The following is a 26,194-nucleotide window of genomic DNA, read 5'->3' as shown; positions in this document are numbered from 1 at the left end:
CGCTAAGTTGATCAAGGGTTCCAAGGGTAGCAGAAAAGCAAAAAGAAAAATAATGAAATAATTCAAAGAGAGAGCATGGATGAAGGTTAAAGAGATATAACAAGATTATGTAAAATGGTTTATGTCAGATTTCTGTTCAAAGCTCAAAAATACATGGTCTGTCTTTGATAATTAGGACATAGGCTTATTAGATTTAGAGCAATAAAAGACAACTCTTAATCGATCAAACGTAAACGCAAAGCATATTTTTAGTATATCACGTTTTGCAACTTCTAGCGTAAAAATAACGCTTACATCACACGAGAAAGAAATTTAGAATAAGACTAACAAGTGTAGAAGACAGAAGCGTGATAAGTTTAACTATCTCAACAATAAAAGTCAGAAAATGTCCTTTGGGAGAGGTTCAATATTACAAATAGAGAAGCGGAGGACATTAATATCAAATATAACAAGATTTTTAATAACAAAGTACACTTAGCAAAAACACTTAAATTCAAAGTTCTAGAAGTCATAAATTATAGCTTTATTAGTGATATTGGGAAGAAATTGACTTAAACCCCCTCTTGTGTAGAGTAATAGACGCCGTACCTACAGATACAATAAATCATCATTATGGTTTACAAAAGGAACGAATCGACTTCGAGAAGAAGGTGGATTAAAAAAAGTACGAAATAAAAAAAAATTTGTAGGAGGTAAAGTGCTACACTGCCAAGAAAGGACAAAATCAGTCAACCATATAGATATTCAGTGTGATAAAATGATTATGGAATGACACATGTAGAAAATTAATGATTCATTCTGTGCGGAAGATGGTTGCGAATAATAATATAAAGATAAGAAAAGAAAGTAACATCCAATCGAATTTGTAGATAAAGTATAACAAGCTTGATATTTTTATGGCAGATAAATTAAGGAAGGAAATTGAAATTGTCGAAGTTGAAATTAAAGGATATAGAAGCTTTTTACGGTAGAGAACGAGAAGAGTCGTCAAGAATAATTACTTGCTAATCACTCTGGAAGAATGTACAACTTAAAATCATGTATAATTCTGTATGTAACTATGTGGATGAGATTGTAACATATTGTCACCAAGTTTTTTATGGGCTCAAAGCTAGGAGCCTGTATTAAGGCATTTGCAAAGACAAGAGTCTTTAAAATTACTGAAAAGTCTGCGATATCTAGCCGCAGGAGTACGGGTCAAAAATGAAATTTGGAAGTAGATAGAAACCGAATAATGTAATAAGCTATAAGAAATCGTTCTTAAAAGTGCAAAAAAAAATCTATAAAAAAATAAAAAAAAAATCTAACCTAAAATAAAGTTATTTATTGTTTTTTAGAGTTGCAACCAAGTCATCGTGTAGGTTTATCATCGTCAATTCATCTATAGTTTTATGTAAGCCTTTATAATGTTCAAATTTTCTAATATTATAAAGATTATTTTCTTTCCTTTCTTTCATTTCTATATGATTAAATATATCATTTTCAAAAAGTGTTCTCAAAGCTTCGACCAAATAGTATTTAATGTTTTGCCTTTTGTTTTCTTTAATTAAAATTTTTACTCCGTGGTGTAATTTTTCTTTTTCATTGGATATATGCTCATTTATCCAATAATATTTTGTAAATATTTTAGAATAATAATATATTTCTTCGCCACTTTTATATTCTTTATTCCAATGAGCACCAAATTTTTCACACATCTCTTTTTCTATAATTTCATGTTTTAAATTTTTTTCAATAATTTTTTCTCCAATTTCAATGATTTCATCTCCAAAATTCTTACTTACCTCCTCAACAAATATATCTTCAACTTTTTTTTTTATGGCTTCATCTTTTAATTCATTTAACGCATCAGATAAATCTTTTATATTAAGTCTTTGTAGCATATTTATAATTTCTTCCCCGGTCTTTCTTCTTTCTCGATTATTTTCGAATAAATTGTTTCTTATTATTTCATTATTTTTTTCGACTTTTTCTTCATCAAGTCTCACTTCATTAATATTTATCTTTTTATATGTATAATATTTTTGGTTTTTGATTCTAATTTCGGTCTCATCTGAGCCTGTAAACAATGATGCTATTTTAAAAATCTCCACCCATACATTTAATTGATTTTTCTTATATCTTTGTAAATGATTCTTCACTAGTTCTTCAAATATTTTAATTAAATCGATCTTATTTTTATGCATTGAAAAATACGTTTTAATATTTTTTGAAATACTTTGTTCTTTTTTTTTTTGCTCCATAAGATCTCCAATCAAACATAAAATTTTAAATTCCGGTCCATTTTTTGCACTTTCTTTATTTATATATTTTTCAACTTCTATAAATAAACATATTTTTATTGTAAAAGCACACGAATAGCATCTATCATTTGATAAAATTTTTTCCAATTTTTTACACAGTTGCATCCTTTTTTCTTCAGTGATGCCTTCGTTTTTTGTGATGTCTTGTAACTCGATTTCATTAATTAATCCTTTAAATAGCAATAGATGGCCTAATAAAACGTTCAATGGTGATCCTTTAGTATTTAAAATTCTCTCTATAAAAAAAGTGACTTTATGACGATATTCTATTATTATAAAAAACATTTCAATGCTTATACGACGTTCCTCAAATTCATTTATTTCACATATCTTTTCCAAAATCCTTTTAAATTTCATTATCCATTTATTTTCATCGTTTTTTGCATTTCTAAATAAAGAAGTTTCATTGATTGGACTATGAATATAAAGATTGTTTTGATGTGAGAAGTGAATTTTATCATCTACTATCTCAATACTAAAATCATTATCTTCAAACTCAATTCGAACGGGCGTACAAACTTCAAAAATTTTCTTAGAGTACACGTCTATATCGTCAAAATAAACATTCTTGTATAATTTATGAAGATATCCGCCAATTTTTTCATCTAATTCATTATTTTTTTGTCGTCTCATATCTATAAAAGTATAAAGTTTTTCCTTATCAATTTCTTCGGCGTTTATTTCAAATAGATATTGTACATTTTTAAATTCAATATATAGATGTATAAAAGGTAGATTTTCCTTTTTGATAAAAGTAAGTGTTGATTTCGTTTGATCTCTTATCTCATTGTTATAATTTTGATAGTATAAATTTACATACATATCACTCCATAATGATTTACATTCGATTATGTACTCATAAAACATATCGGCAAGATTATTTTTATTTTTTCGCTCTAAATTTTCTTGAATTAAAAAACCAATTATTTGGTTAAATATAGAATTTTCACAATATGCATCGTGTTGGTAAATTAGAACGACAAAGTCTGGTCGCAATTTATTACATTCACGTATTAATTTATCTTCCAACTCTGCGACAATATCACGAATTGATTTATCCATACAATTAACTTTTATTGGTTCTACATCCTCTATACTAAATCGAATTCCAACTAATGCATTTGCTATTAATTGATAATTGGTTTTATCAAAGGATAAAAATACTCTTGAATATGTTTTTTTTGTATCGATTTCCCAGTAATCTCCATTTTTTATTTTATTTATTATTACAGTATTAAAACTATCATAGGCTTGTTGATGCCAATGTCCCACCACAAATAAAAAACTTGTAAAAGTTTGAAAGATATCCATATGGGCTTACAAAAAAATTATTTTTATACTGCAAACTAAGTAAAAAAATAGAATTTCAGCAATAGCATTGTTTATTTTTTCATTAAGTACATAAATATACATAACTTATTATCAAGTTTTTATTTTTGACAGGCAAATGGAGTTTACTTGAGCTTTTTTTTGTTTAATGATCAATGTCAAAAATAATAAATTTGGAAAAAATTTGCAAATAATTTGTTTAAGAGGAATGACAACAATATAAAAATGAATATGTATTGTAAACTTAATTTATTTTAATGATAGCATAAATTCATTATAATATATACACTTAAAAAATTGAAAAAAATACTTACTAATGTATATTGTGTTTTGTACTCTTAATTTTGAACACAACCCCGTTCATCTTTATAGTAGACACGGACTTTAACTCTACATTATGTTTAATTAAAAACGTTCTGCATATAATCAGTCGGTATAAAAAATATTTGTGTTTCGGCTTCTCCTTACTTTATATTTATTAGTTGATGTCTACGCTGTGCAAATAATCTATGACATTTATTTAGTTATTATGTATTTTGTCGGAATCTTCGCCCAATTACGTGTTAAATTAGGCATTGACTAGTTTTATATATAAAGCATGTTTGTGATTTAGTCCAATATATCTAAAAGCGCCTCAAAAAACTTATACTATATTTCCTGCTTTATAAAAGTTTTCTTCTTATTTTATCATCTATGAATAACAACAGAAAAAAAATTCGAACATATAATGTTAACAATAAAAGTTTTATATGATTAATTATAAGCAAATATGTAAATATCACATCAATATAGAATTTTTTTTTATATTGGTAGATATTTTTGAAAAAACGTTCAAAAATTTAAAATTGCAAAAGGATATTAAATATTAATTTATGTTTATAAAAATTACTATAATATATTGTTAGTCTTTATGTACCTTTGTTCGTTCTAAAATTTTTAAAACTTTAATATAAAATTAATATAAGCATATTTGTGTTATATTCTCTGTAAATTAAATATTCCCATTTTAAATCTTAAAGTTTCTTTATTTTCAAGCATTGCAATTTAGAGACTTATAAATTTATGTACAATCTAATTATACGATTTTTTAAGTCATTGCATTTTCTAATTCTTTTTCTAATAATAATTTTTATTTGAAACTTTTCATTTAAATGAAAATTATTGTTATTAATCTTTTTAGAGGTGTAAAAAAATTGAAAATGTTGTACATTACATTGCTCCAAATAATCACATATTAAAATTGGAGAACAGAGATTTATCAGTTATTTTTGTTAACAACATGCATACGTGTTCTAGCATACATTTTTATACAAAAAAAACACTAAATTTTTTAACACAATATTGTTTGTGTGATACGTTAAAGAATCGTTGAACATGAATTAGGATGATTAATATGAAAACTCAGGTAACAAAAATGCAGTGGTTTATAATTAGTAATTAGCTTATGGGTTCCAATCAGTATCAGGAACTTAAAACAACATAGAAGTAACTAGAGATGAAGAATCATAAGTTTCAACTAATTTGTAGTTGACTTTGCACAACAAATAACTTTAGTTTTATAAAATGGTTCATTGTCACGATATTAGATAAATACCTATAAATTATCTATTTTAAACATTATAGATTTATTTGGATTTTCTATAATTTATAACATGCCACACAATTTCATTATATTAATAGATCTATCCATTGGGGAATAAGATAGTTTCTCGGGTATATTAATTAAGCCTAAAGTAATTGTATATTCCTGTAAATGTGTGTTTAAGAAGTATCGCTTATTGAATACAGATTTATCTCATTTGTATTACAAAGGCCATATGATTACATTTGTACAAAAAATATGTCGAAGCTCAAATTGGAATATGATGTGATATTGATGGTCTTGTTTTACCTTTAGCTAAATTTTTTACTGGAAACCTCACAGTTCCTAACAAATTTTTACATGTAATACTAATTATAGCAATCAGATGTTTTCATGCAAACCCAATTATTTTCTCATATCTAGCTTTTAAATTTATTTATAATTCATTTTGATGTAAAACTCATTGTCAAATTTTTAACATAAACAAACAACAGAATTTATGTATAATTCATGATAGTTGGGATAGAAAAATAGCCCTATACTCTTTTATCCTCGTAAAAATTGACTCCCTGCATTCGTGCATAAAGCGAATTTAACATCGTTTATTACTAAAAACATTTCTCAACTTTGTTTGCTATTTTAAAAATATCTAATCTGAAACAGAATTTATAAAAATATATATAAAATTAATGTAACGAGATTAATATTATAATCAACAAAACGTGCAAAAATTTTAATTATATGTTTACAATTATTTTAGATGTTATTACAACACACGTATATTTATATAGTTTGTAAAGTTCGCTATAGTATAGTTCCCCCTATCTTGCATATCGGATTTTTTCGGCGCTTTTTTACAATCGAACAATGAAAATCTATAGAAAGTATCATAAAATCAGTAAACAGTTTTTTAGCATTGTAAAAAATTGAAATATTTGATAAATTTTCTTGTTATTATTAATCTTAGCATTTAGTGAATTAAATTACTCATCTTAAATGAAAAATAAAGTGATAGAACAATTTAAATACAGGGCTAATTTAATTCTATGTAGTTTTTACGTAGATATTTAAACTTCTATAAATATTTAGAAAAATCTATTGCACATTATCACTTTCTCTTATTGTTAATTAGTTCCTTATAAAAATTTAAATTTTTTTTTTGTTTGTAGTTTTGCTAACGAAAATAATAAATAATAGTTCCAAGGCGTACAAAAAGCACTAATAACTTAATCTTGGAGAGTTATTAGGGCAATACACTTACTGGTTGGGTTGAACGGCTATGTTGAGAAACTTGAACGTTTCAATATTTACTATCTACACGCACATATTCAAAACTTCGCTCTAATTATTTTATTTGCAACTATAGCTGTATAATTTAGCAACATATGCTAATAATAATCGATTTTAACTAAAAAAACCATTCTTCTTTGAATATTGAACTAAATTTAAAACTAAGAAAATTTAAATAATCATGGCTGTGTATTTTTTGATATTCTTATCTACTTTCCTTCGTGTAATATATATATATAGAACTTTTCTTGTCCCGACGAATTGAATAGTTGTAGTTCGCTCGCAAAAGATTTTTTTTCTTACTTTATTTTCGACAAAATAAGTTTGTAAAATATTCATGCTTAACATTACTATAAATGTTCTCTTTTTTCATGTGAAACACAGAAATATCTGATCCAATACTGTTAATATTTGTATTGGCGTTATTATCGTGAATGCATCAATTCCTCTTGATTATCTTCCTGCATTCTTGTGATATGTGTTAAGAGATATTTTTTGTTTTAGAGGTACCTAATTATGTATAAAAGTGTGTTTTCACGATAAAATCACTTATTTAGAATACTTGTTTTTTTATTTATATTTTTTTGCGTACTTATAATATACACGTGCAATTATACATTAGAATAAGCTAGAGGATTCATACAATTCATTGAAGATGTTTATTTGATGAAAGTAAAAATAATTGAAAATTTTAGTGTATAAATGATAATTTATGCACAAGAATGCTTATCAAAAAGACAAAAATAAGTTTGATACATAATTTAGAGCGAAATTTAGATAAAATATATTTTCTAGATACATTTAATAATTAAATTTTGAAAATAACATTTTAAAATAGAAATGACGTACTAAGACAACCTGATAATTTTCAATATTAAAATTTTTTTTGAATAATCTATGCGAAATAAGTCTGATCGAACCAAGTAACTGGGAAAATGTCTAAATATTATGGTATATACAAATGTATAAATTTTACACAGGCATTATAGAATTTATAAAATGTAGCTATCGAAAATAGACAAACGATAAGCTAAAAATGGCCGAATTGACTTCATATATTTATTCTTGACGTTTTAAAAATGAACAAGCGTCTATGCATTGATTGCGCTATTGCAGAACGCCAAATGTTTCATAAATCGCACTTGCAATTAGTCCATATCAATATTTAATGAGGATGAGACAATTGTAGAAAATTCCTGAGAATTAGATTGTATATAAAAGCAAAAAAAATTATTCATTAAATCAATAAATGTTAATTACTCTTGTGTATGCCCTCGCTGTAATAAGCCTATTAAATTTTTGAAAATGTAAAAAAATATGTGGAAAATGTTGAATTTGGCTGTCCGTGATACCACAATTAAATTTTAAAATGCTTTTACGTGCTTTTTAAAACTTTATTTACAAATTTGCAACAAGTTTAAACTCGTCGTGTTACAAAATTATTGCTAGTCAATATGTAAAGATAAATTTTATGCTAATATATAACAGGACATTTTTTACAAATAAAATAAGCTAGATATAGTGGCCAAGGATAAGTATTTAAAGAAATCACGTCGATTGATAATCTTCAGCAAGAAATATTAGTAGAATTAAATAAATACGACCTTTTTAATAAATACAATTTAATTTATTATGTATAACTAAAAACCTTTCTGCTTATCTTAAATGAATTTGTCACTGTGTAACACACAAGATACAGAAAAAAAATCTTGAAATTACTTCCAATCTAACGTATATAAAAACGATGTCGCTCATAAAACTCCATATAACATCTCGAGAAACCGTTAAATAAAAGAAGATACGTGAGAGATCCTGGGCAAACATATACATCCTTAATATTGTTTAGGTAATACTAAAAACAATACATAATTCAAAAAAAGTAATAAAAATGTTATAGCTTATCAATTTAAGTATTATTTTGATAAAATATATGATATGTGCTCATAGATTAGTAGTTAAAAGACTGAGTTCATGCACAAAAATTCTAGTTCGATTCCCAAGAGCATCAAGTTTGATTTACGTTACTAAGTTTAAGATCTTTTTGAGATGCAATATTTCTTTAAAATCATGAATTAGATTTTTGAAACTTGTATGCATCCAGCCATAGAACTTAAGTCTAGTAGAAAAAAGTATCTTAAGGTTTAAATATAATGTAGGTCGAGTTCCATTCTATTTTACATAAAAATCCTGTATGGCTTATATAAGGCCAGTGGCTGATTTACTCTATATTTTTTCCTTAAAATATCGAGAAACATAGAAATAAAAGAGCGATATCATGCTACAACATGATATTGTTTCTCTGTCCGCATTCCGAAATTTTTGCGAGATAAAGATTACGTCATAGAATGCAGAACTGTGTGTGGCAGCAAGAAAGGGTACAAGATGTAGATGACATACGTGACTGACGACATACAAAGATGTCCATCTTAAATATATCTAACATATGTCTTTTGTAATATGCTCTATATAATTTTTAAAGCGATATAGTTAGATAGAAATATGATTTCTTCGAGACAAATACTTATATACACGAAGATTTGAAATCGACAAGTTTAAATTTGTGCTAACTTTGTTTAATAATTTCATATTATGATTTTTAGACATGTTCCCATATCGATCTTACTCAAGATTTTTTGACCTTTTTACATCTAAAATAATATATTTTTAAAAATTTCAAATTTTTTATTTACTCAAAATATTTCATAATTTTTTCTAATAATTCTTCACTATCATTCCATATCTCAATACTAATTCTACATATCCTATCATATTCAATATCGCATTCAATATAACACCCTTTATTTTCATACTCCCCCGAAAAATGTATTTGGTTTTTATTTTTTAGATTATTCTGAGAAACTACTTTCAAATTTATCAAATCTAAAATTTTTTTACTACCACCTACCAGATCATTTTTCAAATTAATTTTTATAATTTTGTTATATTCACCTTTTTCTGTATTTTTATTTATCATTAGATCAAATAATGTTATTTGGTACGGGACAAGTGAAATTGATTCGTTTTCTGTCTCGCTATAGTCGTCTACTATACAAATTTCGTAGTCTAAATTACCAAATATTGATAAATCGAGTTCAGATTTAATTTCTAAATTTAAAATTTTTGTATTTCCAGGTTTCAAATTTTTAAATGATAATTTCTCAATTTCTCCGTTAATTTTTACACTTAAAATTCCGTTTTTTATTTCTAAATCTTCATGATTGTTCTGAATTTTATATTCTAAGTTTATTTTTTCCCCTGATATTTTTTTTACTAATTTTATTAAAATTTCATCTGTTTCTTTATTTAGTAAAATTTCTCTTGATTCTTTAATGTTTTCTTTAACAGTATCTTCTTTGATAATATTTTCTTCAATTTTATAATCTTTAAGATATTCTTGTACTTTATCATTTAAATCTCCTAATAAAATTTTTAAATTTTCAGAATCGTAAAAATTTTCACTAGTATTAACATTTTGTTGTTTATTATTAATATAAAATTTTTTTAATACCTCATCTTCACAGTCATAAAATACTGACTCATCTAAATTGATTTTATTAGATAAATCGTAAATTGTCTGCAATACACAATTTTTATATTTATTATCTTCTAAAATCAGTCTATTATAAACATGTAGAAGATATTTTTTACTATTTTTAGATTTATAAATTTCTCTACTCATAATTCCCAATATCTCAGCACTTACTTCGTAATATTCGCTATCTTCTAGATAATTAACATAAATATCCAGAATATTATCAATTAGAGTACTGTCACTATTATTAAGAAGTTTTCTTAGTAAATTGACTATGTACAATTTAAAAGATAAACTACCTTTTTCTAAAAAACATGTTTTTACAAAATCTAAAAAAATATTAATTTTTTTAGTATTTTTTAGAGTTAAAATGTAGAGGGCGTTCAGACCAACTTTTTTATGATTGTCGTCCATTTCGCTCATAAAATCTGGTAAATATTTTATAAGTCGATCGATTGTTTCTTCTGTACCAGTTTTTAATAAAGTGCTAATTGCCAACATAGACAAACTTTTACTAGAATCTTGTAATAATTCCTCGATTTCTTTATTTAAAATTCCAATTTTACTTGGAAATTTTGTACTTAACTTTGATAAAATTTTTATACTAGAAAATTTTTCATAAAAATTTCCATTTTTTAAAAAATTTTTTAGACCTTGACAAATCAAAGTTATAAATTGTAAAGAATTTTCTTCTCTTATTTCTGTCATTTGATTACAAGCTTCAAAAAATATTATCGTGTCACTAATTCGCAAATTTAAAAAATTTTTAAATTTTTCAAATTTTTTATATTTTACTGCCAATCTCACGCTCATAATTCCCGCCTCGTTTTTATAATTAAAATGATCATTGTTTATTTTATTTGATAAGTTTAATAAGGCCAATTTATGGTATCCGTAAATATCGTCTGTAATTTTCAAATTTTTAAATAAATCTTTAGATTTTATAAAATTCTTATTAATTAGTAAATAACTTACAAGTACAGAGGAATTTACTAATTTCTCGTCTGAACTAATAAAAGATTCTTTTAAATATTTTGTAAAGTCGTTTATCATTTCTTCTGGGATTATACAGAATAAACTTTTTAAGATTTTAGATTTATATTTTGATGTAGTAAAATCTTTCAGAATTATGTTTATTCCTATAAAACCTTGGTCAGTGTATTTAGAAAGTTCTATTAAGACGCTATAGACCACATGTTTAAGATATTGTTCTTTACTCTGGAAAGATCTTAAGAGGAAGATCAGGATACTATTTATAGTATCCTGATCTAATTTATTAGATTGTAAGAAATATAAAAAGGCGTTTATAGATTTTATACAATTCCTAGTGTTTAATGTTGAAGAATTAAATTTCTCAGAAATGTCTTGAAGAATCAAATTCTCTGACTCTTTTGTAAAGAAGGAATTCATTTTAGGGGGTCAAAAAAAAACATATTTCATAAATTTATTCTTGTGGCTGCATTTTTCATATTAAGACTATGCTCTAAACTTCGTTGTGCTTTCAAATATGTTGGTCATTGTTTTTTTGTTGATTATTCCTTGGTTTTATGGCTGTTTGGTTTCTAAAAGAATTGTTTTGAAAACTTTTCGTTTTTTTATACTCGTTGCCAATTCAAAGATATTTTGTAATATCTCTGTTATGTAAATGTTCTAATTTGCCATATCGTTGTTGTCACATAAGAGTTCTTTACATTGACTTTATTTGTTAATTTATATTTTTTTTTGTGGATATATCTATCTTTTTTTCGATATTTTTTTTTAATATTTCATTTATATATTCTCTCGAGGCCGATGTAGAAAGGACTATGGAGCCGGAAGCCATGCAAGCAGGAGAAGCTAACGCGGAAATCTTCTTGTTAAATTAGATGTATAAACTACACTGAACAAATCCTAATTAAATCATTTTTTTATTTATACTACAAGAATTATAATATTTATTTACACACTTAATAATTTTATTTACACACTTAATAATTTATTTAGCTTTATATATAAAATTATATATAACATGTCTTGGGTCATTAATCTTTTTATAAAACTCTTCTTTCTTTTCATCTCCCAATCCTTTAATACTTTCTATCTTCCCATTAACTATCTCAATCTTCAATTCATTTTTCTCTTTATTCACTACAAACACCAATATCTTATTTTCTTCACTTCTCGTCTCTATTTTAATCTCAAAAATCCCTTTAATTTTACTTACCATCTTCTTATAAAATTCATACAAATCTTCTATATACTTCTCATATTGTATAACTGACAATCTTCTAGTTCTACTCATCAATTTATTCTTATAAACTTCTAATTCTTCAATATTAAATTTTTTTTTATTTTCCAATTCTTCTTTAAATTTTTTTATATTGTTTAACACATTTTCTATATCATTACATACCTTTTTATATTTGCTGTTATGGGTTTCATAAATCTGAAATAAGTCGCCTTTATGGTTTAAATCATTAAATTCTTGGTTTTTAGTTTTTAGTAAAATTTTTAAATTTTCTAAATTTTTTTTTTCATTTTTTATTTCTTGAGATTTGTTGTACAATTTCGAGGAAATATCAAAAATGAATTGGTCGCATTCTTTGCCTTTGTTTTTTATTTCTACTAGTTTTTCTTTGGAGTTTTTTAGTAAATCTGAAGTGTCGTTTAGTTTGGAAGTGTTTAGGTTATTAAGAAAATAAAGTTTTGATAATCTTTCTTGTATACCAAATTTATAATTCTTGAAGTAGTCTTTTATATGAATCATGTCGTGTTCTATTGTCTCATAATTGTTTATTGGGTCTGTATCCATAAAGGGCGAAATTATTAGAAAATAAAGTTGAAATTAAAAAAATAACGGACAAAATTAAAAATATAAAAAATATCTAGTAAATTGAAATATGTTCAAAAAACATTTTCTTAGTTTTTTTTACACTAATGCTGTTATTAGCCGAAACATAATATCTCCAATTACATTAAGTAAAATATGTTTAGTTACATGATATTATACCTCAATTACATAATATTTAATGTCGAGTTACATTAAGTATTATGTCTAAAGTAAATAAATTTAATAACTGACACATCTAAATAACTCATATAATATTTATTAAAGGTTTCTTTTGTATTTATATCTAAAACAACCATTTTTTAGACTGAAACATTAACACTTATTTAGAATTCATGTTTAAAAGTTACATTAAGTATTATGTCATAAACAATTACATTTTATAAACTGACACATCTAAAAATAACTCATTTATGTTTTTTTTTGTTTATAAACAAACATGTTGATATTTTCTTGTATGAGTTTCCTCTACTCAGTTCCCATTCCTTGTACTCATGACAAAGATTGTTTCATTAAAAACAGACCAGACATCCACACTTCTTACTGCGTAAACAACATTTGCTCAAAATTACTCCCACCCGCCGAACATTGTACAATGCCACAACAGTGCGCGTCTTACTCGTTTTACGGCCCAATTGCGTGTTCCGCGCAGTGTAAAGTCGAAAATGAATGTATGATTTCCAAATTTATAGAATCCACTTATTGTTGCCTACCTATTCCAGAAAACAAGAGATGTAATCCAAACAGACCCAGTCAGCTTAGTGGTTGCGATATAAAACAATCATGCGTTTTTAAGAATAATCATTATCTTTGTAGTTACGAATCTTCTAATTCTAAATGGATTATAGGTGCTATATTAAGTATATTAGGAAATGTATTAATTAATACTGGTGTTAATATACAAAAATTATCATATACAAAAAACAATATAAAAATCTTTTTACACAATTTTGATACATTTAATATTGGTATGATAATTTATATAGTTGGCAAATTGTCAGGATATTTATCATACATTTTCGGAAACCAATCACTTCTGGCTGTACTAAGCGCTACAGGTTTAGTCTCAAACTCGATTCTGGCGCCTTTAATCAATGACGAAATTTTTACTTACAAAGATCTCGCGGCCATTTTTTTCGTTTTTACAGGTACCACATTCATAATCTTTAATACTAAAGTATCACATAAATCTTATTCATTATGTGAATTACTAAAATTATACCACAAGCCTTCAATTATTCTATATTTTTTTACTATATTATTTTTTATAATTTTTTTATATTGGTTTATAAGATACGTAGAAACTAATAGTAGGTTTAATGAAGATAATAATAGACTTTTTTACAGTGAAAATGTTTATTTTGATGATGACGGGTACATTATAAAATATTTTATGGTGCTTATGTATGTTTTACTTAGTTCGTTTATAGCGTCATTTACGACGCTTTGTATTAAATCTTTGGCGGAGATTATTGATAAAACGATAAGTGAAGAGAACCAGTTTAAATATTTTGTAACTTATGTTTTTATAGGCGGGTTAGTTTTGTGTACATTTGGACAGATTTATTGGTTAAATAGGGGGTTAAAAAGGTATGATGCGTTATTAGTAGTGCCTATTTTTCATATTACTTGGTCTATACTTAGTATAGTGACGGCGGGAATATATTTCCAGGAGTTTGAGCATTATGACTGGAGTCAGTTTAGGAATTTCTTTATAGGATTGGGGATTATTTTTATAGGGTCGATGTTTTTAAGTACACGAATTATTAATAAGAACAGTTTAACAAGTAAAGAGGAGAAAATAGATTAAAAATTTAGACATTGTCAAATTTATATAAATCCTCAATTTATACTTATATACTTTTAGTAGCCAATCAAATTTGCACATTTGTTCAAATTTGTCTTTAAACTTATATGTATAATTTTTCTGTATAAGAAGTTATATGTAAAAATATAATTCAAATACACATCACTTATTTTCCAGTCTGCACACACCATGTTTATATGAAAAACACACAGTATTTGTTTTGTATATTCAAATTTATATTTCTTCTTCTTCTTCTTATTTTTTTTTTCTTTTTTTATTTAATTTTCTGGACCCTTAAAAATCAAAATGGACAAAGAGGATACTAATCAGGACGAAGATTTCTTAGTAGAAAAAATAGTGAATAAGAAATTTATCAATGGTAAGCCTCATTACCTAATAAAATGGAAGGGGTACCCTTCCTCTGAGAATACATGGGAGCCCTATGACAATATTGATGCGGACGATCTAATAAAAAAATATGAAGAGAAAATTGCCAAGAAAAGTGCACTACAAGAAAGTAAAATAGGAGAAAGTAAAATTGCAGGTAGTAAAATAGGAGAAAGTAAAATTACAGATAGTAAACAGGATAAGAAGAGCAAGAAAGAAAAGAAGACATCCTTAGCAAATAGCACAATTAAAGATGAGAAAAATGACACCTCTCTACAAGAAAAAAAGAAATCTAGGAAAAGTTCGCTAAAAGAAAATGAAAACAGAAGTCTTATAAAAGAGACTAAGCGCCCCAAGAAAGTGTCTACCTTGTCTTCTAATAAAAGTGTAGAGAAGAAGTCTAAGAATGACACTAATAATTCTTTACATGATAAAGTTTTGTCATTAAGTTCTAGTATTAATGATTTTTATAAATTAGATCTTAAGTCAAATATCCTTAAAGTCCTGGATATTAAGCAGGAAAATGATTCCATTAAATACGCAGTAATTCAGTACACAGATAGAAGTGTGAAGGATCTATCATATGAGATCATTAAGAGAGAGGTGCCATATAAACTATTTGAGTATTATGAGAATTTATACAAGAAATTTATTTAAATAAAAAGGGGGAATGTTTTATATTTTTATTACTTTATGTTCTTATTTATATAATATTAAGCTTATATATTATTCAAGCTCCCTATTCTTTTTCTTACAGAGTTCTTCTATTTGGTCTAGACATTTATTGAAGTCTATAAACTTCTTATAATTTATAATCTCTGTATCTCCAGTCTTCCTCCTGAGTTCTAATGGGACAAGTTCACTTGTCGGGTTTTTATATCTTGATATTACTGGTGGTATATTTATATTATTCTTTACTTTCCTGTATACCCTCTTTGGTTTATATTCCTTTTCTTTCTTCTCTCTCTTCTCTACTTTACAATAATCTTCTAGTGGCTTAAGACTTCTAGACATTAGGGGATCATATAAAATAATAATTATACTTCTAAATTACTTAATGTCTAATAATAAACACTCCACTTCATAATCACATACAGATAACCAGAACTTATGAATCATGACTATAGCACAAAACAGAAATAAATTATGGAAAAAGAGATTATCTATATATTTATCAGTAAGTATACCTATAAACTTGGAATCAATAAACATAGACCCAACTGCCAAGGCAAAGAACAACAGGGAAATCAGAATAGTCCCATAGGCCCAAATCTCCCCCTTGATCTTATTCAATTTCCTAAACTGCTTGACATAGTAAGCATATCCAATAATGAAATTAGACACTAGACAAGACACAAAGATAGTCACTGAAGATCTCAGAAGTAGACCAAAGAAGATGACTATGGCACTGAGGAAACCATAAGCAGCAGTGAACGAGTACAGGATAAGATTACTCTGTACACCCCATTTCCCCGTAAACATGTCCTGTGTATAAGAACCCACTAGTAAAGAGAAGAAGCACATATTAGAAATAATCAAGTGGAGGACAGTCAGGATAAAATGCATATTCTCTACTTTATCCTTAAGGCAGATCAGGAACATCTGTAAGAAATTAGACATGGCGTATAAATAGTAGAAGAAACTCATCTCTGTTCTACCAATACTAGAGCATAAATTCTGAACATGGCCTATCATCCAATTAATCATACCTAAGTTACAAATTAATAGACAAAGGAATGTAGGAGAATAAATCTTCATCTTCCCTAGATATTCATATCTACTTGAATAATTACAGGCATTCTGACTGATATATTTGCATAATGGTAAGTCTATTTCTGAGCATATGTAATCTGTGATGATCATAAAGGAAGAAAAAAATATTATTTATAAACAAGTCATTTGTTTGTAAAAACAAACAAACTGCATGTCAAAAAAATATTACATGATATATTCACATTCATAATTTATGTATGTCTTAGATTTCCATATATTGTTTACACAATATTTCTTAAAACTTCAATTTTAGATATTTGATTATATTCATATTTCTATATTGTAAATTACATGATAAATTTTACTATCTTTACATAATCATATTTCTATATTGTAGTTTACTTAAGTATTTATATTATATTCTTCTGAATAAAGTGGAGATTTCTATATTGTAGTTTACATGAATATTTCTTAAATCATCAATATGCATTTTATAGTGTACTACTTCATACTTATAAAATGAAGTTTCTTTTTTTGTTTGATACTTAATGTTATATATTTTTATATTTTTGAACCCCATTATGGAAAATAAATACACTTAATATTGTCTGAAATTATTAAAATAAACACCCCTCATATTATTTATTCATTCCAGATCTATTGTCTCTACAAACTCTTTTAATTCTTTAAAAGAGCTTTTTATATTTTCAATTGATACTTCAAGTTTCTTGAATTGACTTTTGAACTCTTTCTCTTCCATGAAATCATGCGGAAATTTGTCCTTTTATAGTTTTTTGCATAAAAAACAAACAAACAAACTCATAAAAAGAAACAAACTCATGAAAAAAGCAAAATATAAAAATGCATTTATAATTTGTCTATATATTATAATATTTGAAAATCTTACATAATATTTATAATTTACTTTATTATTAAAGTTAAAATATTCTATTAAGTTTATTTTAATTTACTTTATTATTAAAGTTAGTTATATTTTATTAAGTTTATTTTAATAAGTTTATTTTAATAAGTTTATTTAAAGTAAGTCATATTTTAATAAGATTTACAATTTAAAGTAAGTCATATTTTATTTTGATTTACTATTGAAATATTAGTTTATTTAAATGTCATTCTTCATTTCATCAGTAACATATGATATTTTCTCTACACATTCTTTTAAGTTTTCTAGTGACTTCTTTAGATTTTGTATTGCTTTCTCATGTTCTTCAGTGAGATTTTTCAGATGTGTTTCTGTTTTCCTTCTTTCTTCTTCTTCTTGCATGACCCCTAAAAAGAGATCATTTTTTTAAAATAAAAAAGCTTAAACACAATTGGAATTTAATATTATTACTAAATATAATATAAAATATCTTTAATTATAATTATTCACTGCATAAATATTACACATATTTCTTTAATATTTAGTAAAACATATCAAATATTTCTTTGATATTTAGTAAAATATTACACATATTTCTTTGATATTTAAGTAAAACATTACACATATTTCTTTGATATTTTAGTAAAACATATTAATTTTTTAATTTGTATTTTAATAATCATTTGGCTTTGAAAGTTATAAACATTGTACTACCATTCTTACTCTTATCAATTATGTTATATTCCTTCCCTTCGTCTACAAACATACAACTATCTCTATCAAGTCTAAATACCTCATTATTTATTGATACCTCAATATGCCCTTTTAATAAAAATAAAGTAAAAGGATTATCAGCAGTCTCCTTTAAAATAGAAGCCCCCTGGTTTAAAAACAAGATCCCGGCTTCCAGAGAATTTTTAGTCACTAAGGGCTCGAGTTTACTCTTGCCTTGGTAGAGAGAAGAAATCTTCGTCATGCCGTAGATTTTATTAGATTTGCTTATGAGAGAAGTCCCCTTGTAAGAACTGAGAGGATCAACAGATTTCCTTGGACTTTTAGAGGAACTCAGATTTGAGACACTTATGCTTAATTTTGAATCATCTCTTTTTTTATTTATTTCTGATCTCTTGTTAGATTCTAGTTTTTTATTACGAAGCGTGGTTTTATTTACTTCTGCCTTTTTACTGAGCTCTGCCTTTTTATTGAGCTCTGATTTTTTACTGAGCTCTGATTTTTTATTGGGCTCTGGCTTTGCTACAGGCTTGCTTGTTGTTTTCGCTCCAGACTTGTTAATTGCCTTTGTTTCTGGCTTTTTGGTTTTAGTCATTACTTTGTTTTTCATTATCCCTTGTTTGTTGTTTATTTTTTTAATTTCTAAATTTGTATCAAATCCTGAAGTATTTGAAACATCACCAGAAATATTTAAATTATTACTAATAGTATTAGTCAAATTCTCTTTTATATTATTTATATCAAATAATGTGTCTTCTGATTCCTCATTCTCTTTTGTTTGTTTGTTTGACACATTCTGAGTTTGTTTGTGCTCAGTTGACATTTTACTCCCGTCAGTCGAAATTTCCATTACATCGTCGAGTATTCTAGTCTCAAAATCTTTTAATAATGTCTTCTTCTTCAGATCTTTGATCTGATCAAGTGTAGAGTCTTGATCTTCATTCATTACATATTCTGCCATGTTCCAGTAATCATCAATATTTTCTAAATTGTCGTCATCTTTTTTCAGATTTAGATCTACGCCCGGGTCTATTGTCTTTTTTCTGTAACTGTTTGCTAGTTTGTTCTGTTTAGCGTGAGGTTTAAAATTCTTCCGCATGAAAATTAGGGTAAAAAAATCAAGAAAAAAGAATTAGCATAAATGGAAGTAATATGACAAAATAATATACAGACATAAAATATGTGTATAAGAGAAAAAAATGAAATAAGCTTGTAAAAACATCTCAGGAAGAGTAAGCTTGCACTTAGATGACCCTTCTCCAAAATATCTACAGATATTTTGGAGAGACGTCAAATTGTCTTGGGGGAAAAAAGAGAATATTTAAAGCCTGATATTCTTGTGTTTGACAGAAGAAAATATCCAAATAGGATCGACTTACTATAATCGAGAATGAAAATTATAAATTTGTATATGGAATTTTTAAAAATCCTGGAAAGTGATTTTGGGGACTATTTTTATAACTTTCCACTAGCGTAAAAAGAAGATTGGCTTCTTTGGATCTAAGACGATCAAATAAAATAGTAAGCGAATTTACATGGCTTAAAAGGCATTTTCTTAAAATTAGATGCGTTTAAGATGGAGTTTTTAAAATTTTCTATCTTACTGACTAAGAACAATAATGTGTAAAAAAACATAAACTAAATCTACTATAAATGACATATTAAAAAATGCACTTAATTTCTACTCTACCTAATATAATAATGCTTATTTTTTTATACATATAAGTTTATTTAGAAAATATTATAACAATATCTCGCAAATGCGTAAATCGCCAACTCCAAATAAGTAATATCATGAACATTATCAGATATCTTAACTGTAAACACTGTATCCTCAGAATTATCATAATTACTACATTCCTTAAGAAAATGTACTATATTATTATCAAGATACAACGTTTTATCTCCTTCATTAACTATTTCATAAATTTTATCTATTGACTCACATTCTGACAACTTCATCAACGCGAAAGCTATCTTATTCTTACGGGACAAGAAAAGCGTATTAAACTTCTTTTTAGACTCGTCTTTTATTTTAAGTGGCAAAACATCATGACAATATGATTGATACGCGTATACCAAATTCTTAAAAGGGTTTAGTATCTCCGGATTGACTTTGAACATATTGCAAGCGTCAATGAATTTTAACTTGTAGTGGTCTCTCTGTTTTTTATTAAGAGAGATTTTGTAAGGTTGTGGTTGGTAAAGAAAAGTGAAATCGTCTTTGGGAGATTTAGAAGGAGAAGCTTGGGAATTTATACCTGTGTCTGAGTCACTTGACTCTTGTTTGTCTGAGTCGTTGTCTTTTTTATTGGATTTTGTGTCTTTAGATCGAGGCGGACTTGACTTATTTTCGGCATTTAGGAGTGTAGGAGTCAAAGGTGAACTACTTCCGGGCTTTTTTATCATTCCTACGATTCTGGGCGGCCTGTGTTGTTTGCGTGTAGTGACACTGGGTGAGACAAATATTTCTTTACGCACTTTAGGTGAGTCACTTCTCTCTTTACGCACTTTAGGTGAGTCACTTCGTACTCTGGTTGAATCAGCACTCTCTTTGCGTACTGTTCGTGTTCTCGATATTTGGCTAGTAGACGCGGTCTCATTAGTACTAACATTCTCTTTAATATCTCTTGTCTCCTCTACATTCATATTAGTCTTCATATTAATATTCTCTTGTGACACTGCATTAAGATTCATATCACTAGACATATTCTTCTTCAACACTTGTGCTCGTAAATCACTATTAGAATAAGCACTTGATATCGAGTGCGACGTCTCACTATCAGATTGCTCATCACCTTCCGATTCGTCTTCATTCATACTCGTTTTAGATTTTTTTCGTTTTTTATTTTGTTCTTCACTACTGGGAAATATGTTTAATGACTTGGATTTTTTGATTTTCGAACTTGGGAAAAATGTTCTAGGACTAATACCTAATATTTCCATTTTTCGGACTTTCTTTTTGGCATATTTGAAAGCTTTTTTCGCGACTGGACTAACAATAGCGTGAAGTAAATGCATGTGATCGTCTTCTTGTTCGTCGAAACAAAAAAATAAATGAAGAAAAAATAATATTAATAACATTAGGATTAAAAAAAAAAAAAATTAAATACAATACAAAAAAAAGAAATGACAGTCTAAATAAAATATAACGTATGATTTGAATTTGGAATGAAAAATTAAAATATTTATGACTTTTTATTGTAATAATGAGTCAAATTATAAACAAAATAAAGATGTAATGTAGAGTATAAAAAACGAGAAAAGGTATATTTTTTGATACAAATAAACAAGATGTCATAAAACATACACGAGTAAAACAAAAAAAAATGTATTTTGTTTTATTATTATCAAATTTATAGAGAATTTGTAGTTCACAATAAATTAACTCGTGTAAGAAAAAAATTTCAAGTTTTAAATTGTTTTCGTATTTTTAAAACATATCGTATTTAAAATTTTTTTCGAATTTCCCTTAACTAAGTTATTCGGAATTTTTGTCTTATAAAAAAACTAGGGAAAGCTTTCCCGTTTTAAAAACGGGATTTACATGTTTAGTTTTTTAATATGTATTTCCCCTTTTAATTTTGTTAAGTTTCCATTTTGGGATGAATGAATTTAGAAAGGGGAAACATGATTTTAAAAAATACTTTTTAGTAACATATAAGGAGTAAAGTTGAGCTAAAATATTTAATAATTATAATGAGATAATTTTGGGATTTTCTAAGCTCAAGTTTTGACATTTATATTCAAAATCTTTATTAATAAATTAATTTGCAATTTTTCGTGGAAGGGTTAAATAAATTCTAAAAAACGATTCTGACGATATTTTGGAACTGAGTTTTCTAAAAATAATAATCAAAATTAAAAAGTATTAACTAATAACATACACACTTAGAATAGTCAAATTAAAGCAAAAAAATTTATATTTGATATTGCAAACACACAAAAGTATGAAATATGTAGTCTGGACATTTCAAATTGACAAAAAAGAGGGGTAATAAATTAAATAAAATTCTTTTATATATATGATGATCATGGGCACAATCCCCCCTTTTCATGACGATTTTAAAAATCTAATGTTTTAAAAATGTGCTATCTTCTACATCTAAATCTTCTACTCGTGTCAAATATTACTAGAAATATTCGATTTATTTCTTACAAATCTAATTATTACTCTGCTTTATTTTTTCTTGATCATGTCAAATATCACTAGAAATTAACATTTAAGACGAATCTCGATATTTTTGATTTTATCACTTTCCATATGCAGTAATTGATACTATTTCTTTGATCTATTTTTGTACAAACAAACTCGCTTCACTTTTGTTTGTTTTTAAAAAAAACCACTTTCCAAATTATAAAAATGATTCCACATCATATAAAATATTCTTACAAGTTATAATTTTTCTTTTTATTTCACCCTTCATGAAGCAATACGACAATTGGTCTTCTCCATTTTTCAATAGTCTTTGGTCAGACACCAATGAAACATTTGATAAGCCTCAAGAAGACTGGCGGATTGTAGGAACAAATCCTTTCAAAAGGAGGTCTAAAAGTGTAAGCGACGTAGTAGTTCAGAATACTTTCAAGCCTTCTGATATATTCTACATTATAGAATTTAGAAGTAAAAGACTTGATCTTGCGTATTTTAATCCTTCCCAGGCTTATGAAATTAACTCATATGTTATTATAGAAGCTGACCGGGGAGAAGATTGCGGGATGATTTTGGGCACTACAAGTAAAATAGAATTTGATAAGTTGTTACTTAAACATGAAAATATTATAAATGAAATTAGTGTAAAACAGATTTATAGACAGGCGACTAAAGAAGATTTAGAAGTTTTTAGCCATAAGAAAATGCTAGAAGAACAAGCTTTAAGCTTGTGTATGAGTAAAGTTATAGAGAAAGGATTAAGGATGGTGATTGTAGACTGTGAATACCAGTGGGATTTAAAAAAGATAATATTTTATTATAATAGTAAAGACAGAATAGATTTTAGAGAGTTGGTCAATGAATTATGGAAAATATATGAGAAGAGAATTTGGATGTGCAGTATAGAAAAAAGCAAAAATAAGTTACTAAGGGAATTAATATAGAAAAAAAACGAACTGTAAATTATCTTAATAAAAAAACAAGATTTTTAATTTATCAAACAATGAGTCATTTAATTAATCAAAATAAATAAAAATTTTACACCTTGATAATTCGACAGACATTATGTTTTTTAAAATCTAATTCATTAGAAATTGATTATAAATTTTTATTAAAATTTTAATATATGTATTAAATTGCATTTTTAGAATAAAATTTTTTATTAGAGACTAGCGTATGCTTTCCCGTTTTGAAAACGGGATAAATGTGTTTGTTTTATAATATGTCCCGTCTCGGTAAATTTTGTAAAGTTTCCATTTTTGGCTGATTAAATTTGACAGAGTTTAGACATGATTTTTAAAAATACTTTTTAGTGACATATAAGGAGTAATGTTGTTGTAAAACATTTAATAATCTCAATGAGATAATTTTGGGAACTTCTAAGCTCATTTTTTGACACTTATATTCAAAATCTTTATTTGTCAGATGTTTTTGTGAATTTTTCTAGAAGGGTTAAATAAATTCTAAAAAACGATTCTGACGATATTTTGGAACCGAGTTTTCTAAAAATAATAAATCTAATAAAAATGCATTAATATATAGTATACGCACTTACAATTATCAAATTTAAGCACTGAGTTTAAATTTGATATTACAATGACACAATAAGCTATAATAAGAAGTTTAGATTTTACAAAACCACAAAAAAAGAGGGGTAAAAAATTAAATAAAATTCTTTTATATATATGACTAGCGTATGCTTTCCCGTTTTGAAAACGGGATTGAAATGTTTAGTTTGCTAATATGTCTTATATCCTTAAATTTTGTAAAGTTTCCATTTTGGGATGAATGAATTTAATAAGGAGAAAACATAATTTTTTAAAAAACTTTTTAGTAACATATAAGGAGTAAAATATAGTTAAAACACTTATGAATCTCAATGAAAAATGTTCAAAACTCTTAAAGCTCAGCTTTTGACACTTACATTCAATTTCTTCTTTTGTAAATTGTTTTAAAATTTTTCGTAGAAGGGTTAAATAAATTCTAAAAAACGATTTTGACGATATTTTGGAACTGAGTTTTACAAAAATAATAATAAGAATAAAAATGCATTAACATACAGTACACGGACCTGTGATAGTCAAAATCCTCCTTTGAGTTTATATTTGATATTTAAATAAGTTAATAAGACCAAAATGTATCGTTTAGAAATTAGAAAGTCAGAAAAAAGAGGGGTAAAAAATTAAATAAAATTCTTTTATATATATGATGACTAGTGTATGCTTTCCCGTTTTGAAACGGGATCTAAATGTTTAGGGTTTTAATATGTCCCGCCTCGGTAAATTTTAGTAAGTTTCCATTTTGGGATGATTGAATTTGATAGGATGAAGACATCGTTTTCAAAAATACTTTTTAGTGACATATAAGGAGTAAAGTTGAGTTTAAAACACTTATGAGTCATATTGAAATAATTTTGGGAACTTTTAAGCTCAATTTTTGACACTTATTAGAAATTGTTTTCACATGAATGTTTTTACAATTTTTCATGGAAGGGTCAAATAAATTCTAAAAAACGATTCTGACGATATTTTGGAACTGAGTTTAACAAAAATAATAATTAGAATAAAAATGCATTAACACATAATATACACACTTACAATTATCAAATTGAAAAACTAAATCGAAAACCGATATTATATTAACATAATAAGTTTAAAATATGAAGTTTAGATTTTACAAAATCACAAAAAAGAGGGGTAAAAAATTAAATAAAATTCTTTTATATATATGATTGGAAATTATGTTTTAAAACTTTTATTCAAATTTTATTATATGTATTTAATTGCATTTTTAGAATAAAATTTTTTAAAGAGGGTACCTGGAATATAAGCGCAAATAAAACTTAAAAATTTAACTCAACAAATTATTTAAGTCATAATTTAAAGCTTTTTAATAAAAAAGAGAATTTCTACAATACTACTACATAATTTTTAAAGAAAAGTACAGGTAAATTAAGAAAACCCAAAAGATTGCAAAAAATCCGCTTTTATCTTCTTAAAGTAACTTATAACTTAATAGATCATTCTCTTCTAAGTCATAATCTCTATTAAACAAATAAACAAAAGGCACATAAAGGAATATTCCCCCTATTAAAATTCGACTAAATTCTACAAATCTAATTATCAAATTTTTTATATTATTTGGTATTTTAAATATAAAATTATCAATAATATCAGAAATATAATTGGGAATTATATTTAAAAAGGGAAGTTGACAATTTTCAGAATTACTAAACATAAAATAAAAGGGTAAAAAAATAAAAATTTTTGAATTTTTTTATTTGCGAGCTGCTTCGTCTACGTTTTCCCCTGTCTTCTTTGCAGAATCTTTGACGTTGCCAGCAGCGTCTTTCCCTTTTTCTTTGGCCTGGCCTGCAGCACCTTGTGCTTGTTCTCCAACATTTTTACCACTTTCTGTAGCTTCATGAATTTTCTGTTTACCCTTTTCTACTAATTCTTGAGCTCCTTCTTTCATTTTGTGGCCTAAATCGTCTGCTTTTTCTCCTGCTTTGTCCCACATATTTTCGCCTTTTGCTTCGACTTCTTTACCAGTTTGTTTGGCTCTTTCAGCAGTCTCTTTTCCTTTCTTTTTAGTTTCTTCAGTAGCTTTTTCACCTGTTTCTTTGGCTTGTTTTTGGTTTGAATTATTCATTTTGATCG

At 26.3% G+C, this 26,194-nt stretch overlaps 13 protein-coding genes across 14 annotated transcripts; 3 read left to right on the top strand and 10 right to left on the bottom strand.

Annotated features, from left to right (window-relative positions):
* Nucleotides 1-1,319: 1,319 nt before the first annotated feature.
* On the bottom strand, nt 1,320-3,614 carry VNE69_11043 (uncharacterized protein; the record flags this gene model as incomplete). The annotated part of the gene is made up of 1 exon (XM_065474947.1): nt 1,320-3,614. The coding sequence occupies one exon, from the start codon at nt 3,612-3,614 to the stop codon at nt 1,320-1,322; it is 2,295 nt and encodes a 764-aa protein (XP_065331019.1).
* A 5,576-nt stretch (nt 3,615-9,190) lies between these two features.
* VNE69_11042 (coatomer subunit gamma (coPG)) lies at nt 9,191-11,446 on the bottom strand (the record flags this gene model as incomplete). The annotated part of the gene is made up of 1 exon (XM_065474946.1): nt 9,191-11,446. The coding sequence occupies one exon, from the start codon at nt 11,444-11,446 to the stop codon at nt 9,191-9,193; it is 2,256 nt and encodes a 751-aa protein (XP_065331018.1).
* Nucleotides 11,447-12,011: 565 nt separating this feature from the next.
* Nucleotides 12,012-12,827, bottom strand: VNE69_11041 (uncharacterized protein; the record flags this gene model as incomplete). The annotated part of the gene is made up of 1 exon (XM_065474945.1): nt 12,012-12,827. One exon carries the CDS (start codon nt 12,825-12,827, stop codon nt 12,012-12,014), a length of 816 nt encoding a protein of 271 aa, XP_065331017.1.
* A 475-nt stretch (nt 12,828-13,302) lies between these two features.
* Nucleotides 13,303-14,673, top strand: VNE69_11040 (putative magnesium transporter; the record flags this gene model as incomplete). Its single annotated transcript, XM_065474944.1, has 1 exon — nt 13,303-14,673. One exon carries the CDS (start codon nt 13,303-13,305, stop codon nt 14,671-14,673), a length of 1,371 nt encoding a protein of 456 aa, XP_065331016.1.
* Nucleotides 14,674-14,976: 303 nt separating this feature from the next.
* On the top strand, nt 14,977-15,714 carry VNE69_11039 (chromo domain-containing protein; the record flags this gene model as incomplete). Of its 2 annotated transcripts, XM_065474943.1 has the most annotated exons (2): nt 14,977-15,385; nt 15,463-15,467. In XM_065474943.1, 2 exons carry the CDS (start codon nt 14,977-14,979, stop codon nt 15,465-15,467), a joined length of 414 nt encoding a protein of 137 aa, XP_065331015.1. The 2 variants fall into 2 exon arrangements, with proteins under 2 accessions (XP_065331015.1, XP_065331014.1); XM_065474942.1 differs by having other exon boundaries at nt 14,977-15,714.
* Nucleotides 15,715-15,783: 69 nt separating this feature from the next.
* Nucleotides 15,784-16,071, bottom strand: VNE69_11038 (uncharacterized protein; the record flags this gene model as incomplete). The annotated part of the gene is made up of 1 exon (XM_065474941.1): nt 15,784-16,071. One exon carries the CDS (start codon nt 16,069-16,071, stop codon nt 15,784-15,786), a length of 288 nt encoding a protein of 95 aa, XP_065331013.1.
* Nucleotides 16,072-16,107: 36 nt separating this feature from the next.
* VNE69_11037 (chitin synthase export chaperone) lies at nt 16,108-16,920 on the bottom strand (the record flags this gene model as incomplete). The annotated part of the gene is made up of 1 exon (XM_065474940.1): nt 16,108-16,920. The coding sequence occupies one exon, from the start codon at nt 16,918-16,920 to the stop codon at nt 16,108-16,110; it is 813 nt and encodes a 270-aa protein (XP_065331012.1).
* Nucleotides 16,921-17,416: 496 nt separating this feature from the next.
* On the bottom strand, nt 17,417-18,052 carry VNE69_11036 (uncharacterized protein; the record flags this gene model as incomplete). The annotated part of the gene is made up of 2 exons (XM_065474939.1): nt 17,417-17,551; nt 17,921-18,052. The coding sequence occupies 2 exons, from the start codon at nt 18,050-18,052 to the stop codon at nt 17,417-17,419; spliced, it is 267 nt and encodes an 88-aa protein (XP_065331011.1).
* A 277-nt stretch (nt 18,053-18,329) lies between these two features.
* Nucleotides 18,330-19,481, bottom strand: VNE69_11035 (cupin-2 domain-containing protein; the record flags this gene model as incomplete). Its single annotated transcript, XM_065474938.1, has 1 exon — nt 18,330-19,481. One exon carries the CDS (start codon nt 19,479-19,481, stop codon nt 18,330-18,332), a length of 1,152 nt encoding a protein of 383 aa, XP_065331010.1.
* A 632-nt stretch (nt 19,482-20,113) lies between these two features.
* VNE69_11034 (uncharacterized protein) lies at nt 20,114-21,403 on the bottom strand (the record flags this gene model as incomplete). Its single annotated transcript, XM_065474937.1, has 1 exon — nt 20,114-21,403. One exon carries the CDS (start codon nt 21,401-21,403, stop codon nt 20,114-20,116), a length of 1,290 nt encoding a protein of 429 aa, XP_065331009.1.
* Nucleotides 21,404-22,807: 1,404 nt separating this feature from the next.
* Nucleotides 22,808-23,479, top strand: VNE69_11033 (PSP1 domain-containing protein; the record flags this gene model as incomplete). The annotated part of the gene is made up of 1 exon (XM_065474936.1): nt 22,808-23,479. The coding sequence occupies one exon, from the start codon at nt 22,808-22,810 to the stop codon at nt 23,477-23,479; it is 672 nt and encodes a 223-aa protein (XP_065331008.1).
* A 2,050-nt stretch (nt 23,480-25,529) lies between these two features.
* On the bottom strand, nt 25,530-25,772 carry VNE69_11032 (uncharacterized protein; the record flags this gene model as incomplete). Its single annotated transcript, XM_065474935.1, has 1 exon — nt 25,530-25,772. The coding sequence occupies one exon, from the start codon at nt 25,770-25,772 to the stop codon at nt 25,530-25,532; it is 243 nt and encodes an 80-aa protein (XP_065331007.1).
* Nucleotides 25,773-25,811: 39 nt separating this feature from the next.
* Nucleotides 25,812-26,186, bottom strand: VNE69_11031 (uncharacterized protein; the record flags this gene model as incomplete). The annotated part of the gene is made up of 1 exon (XM_065474934.1): nt 25,812-26,186. The coding sequence occupies one exon, from the start codon at nt 26,184-26,186 to the stop codon at nt 25,812-25,814; it is 375 nt and encodes a 124-aa protein (XP_065331006.1).
* Between the last annotated feature and the right edge of the window lie 8 nt (nt 26,187-26,194).

The sequence above is a fragment of the Vairimorpha necatrix genome, chromosome 11, assembly GCF_036630325.1.
Source record: "Vairimorpha necatrix chromosome 11, complete sequence".
NCBI classification, from domain to species: domain Eukaryota; kingdom Fungi; phylum Microsporidia; family Nosematidae; genus Vairimorpha; species Vairimorpha necatrix.
The sequence above is the reverse complement of the archived record's forward strand: the minus strand, read 5'-3'. Positions and strand labels throughout refer to the sequence as shown.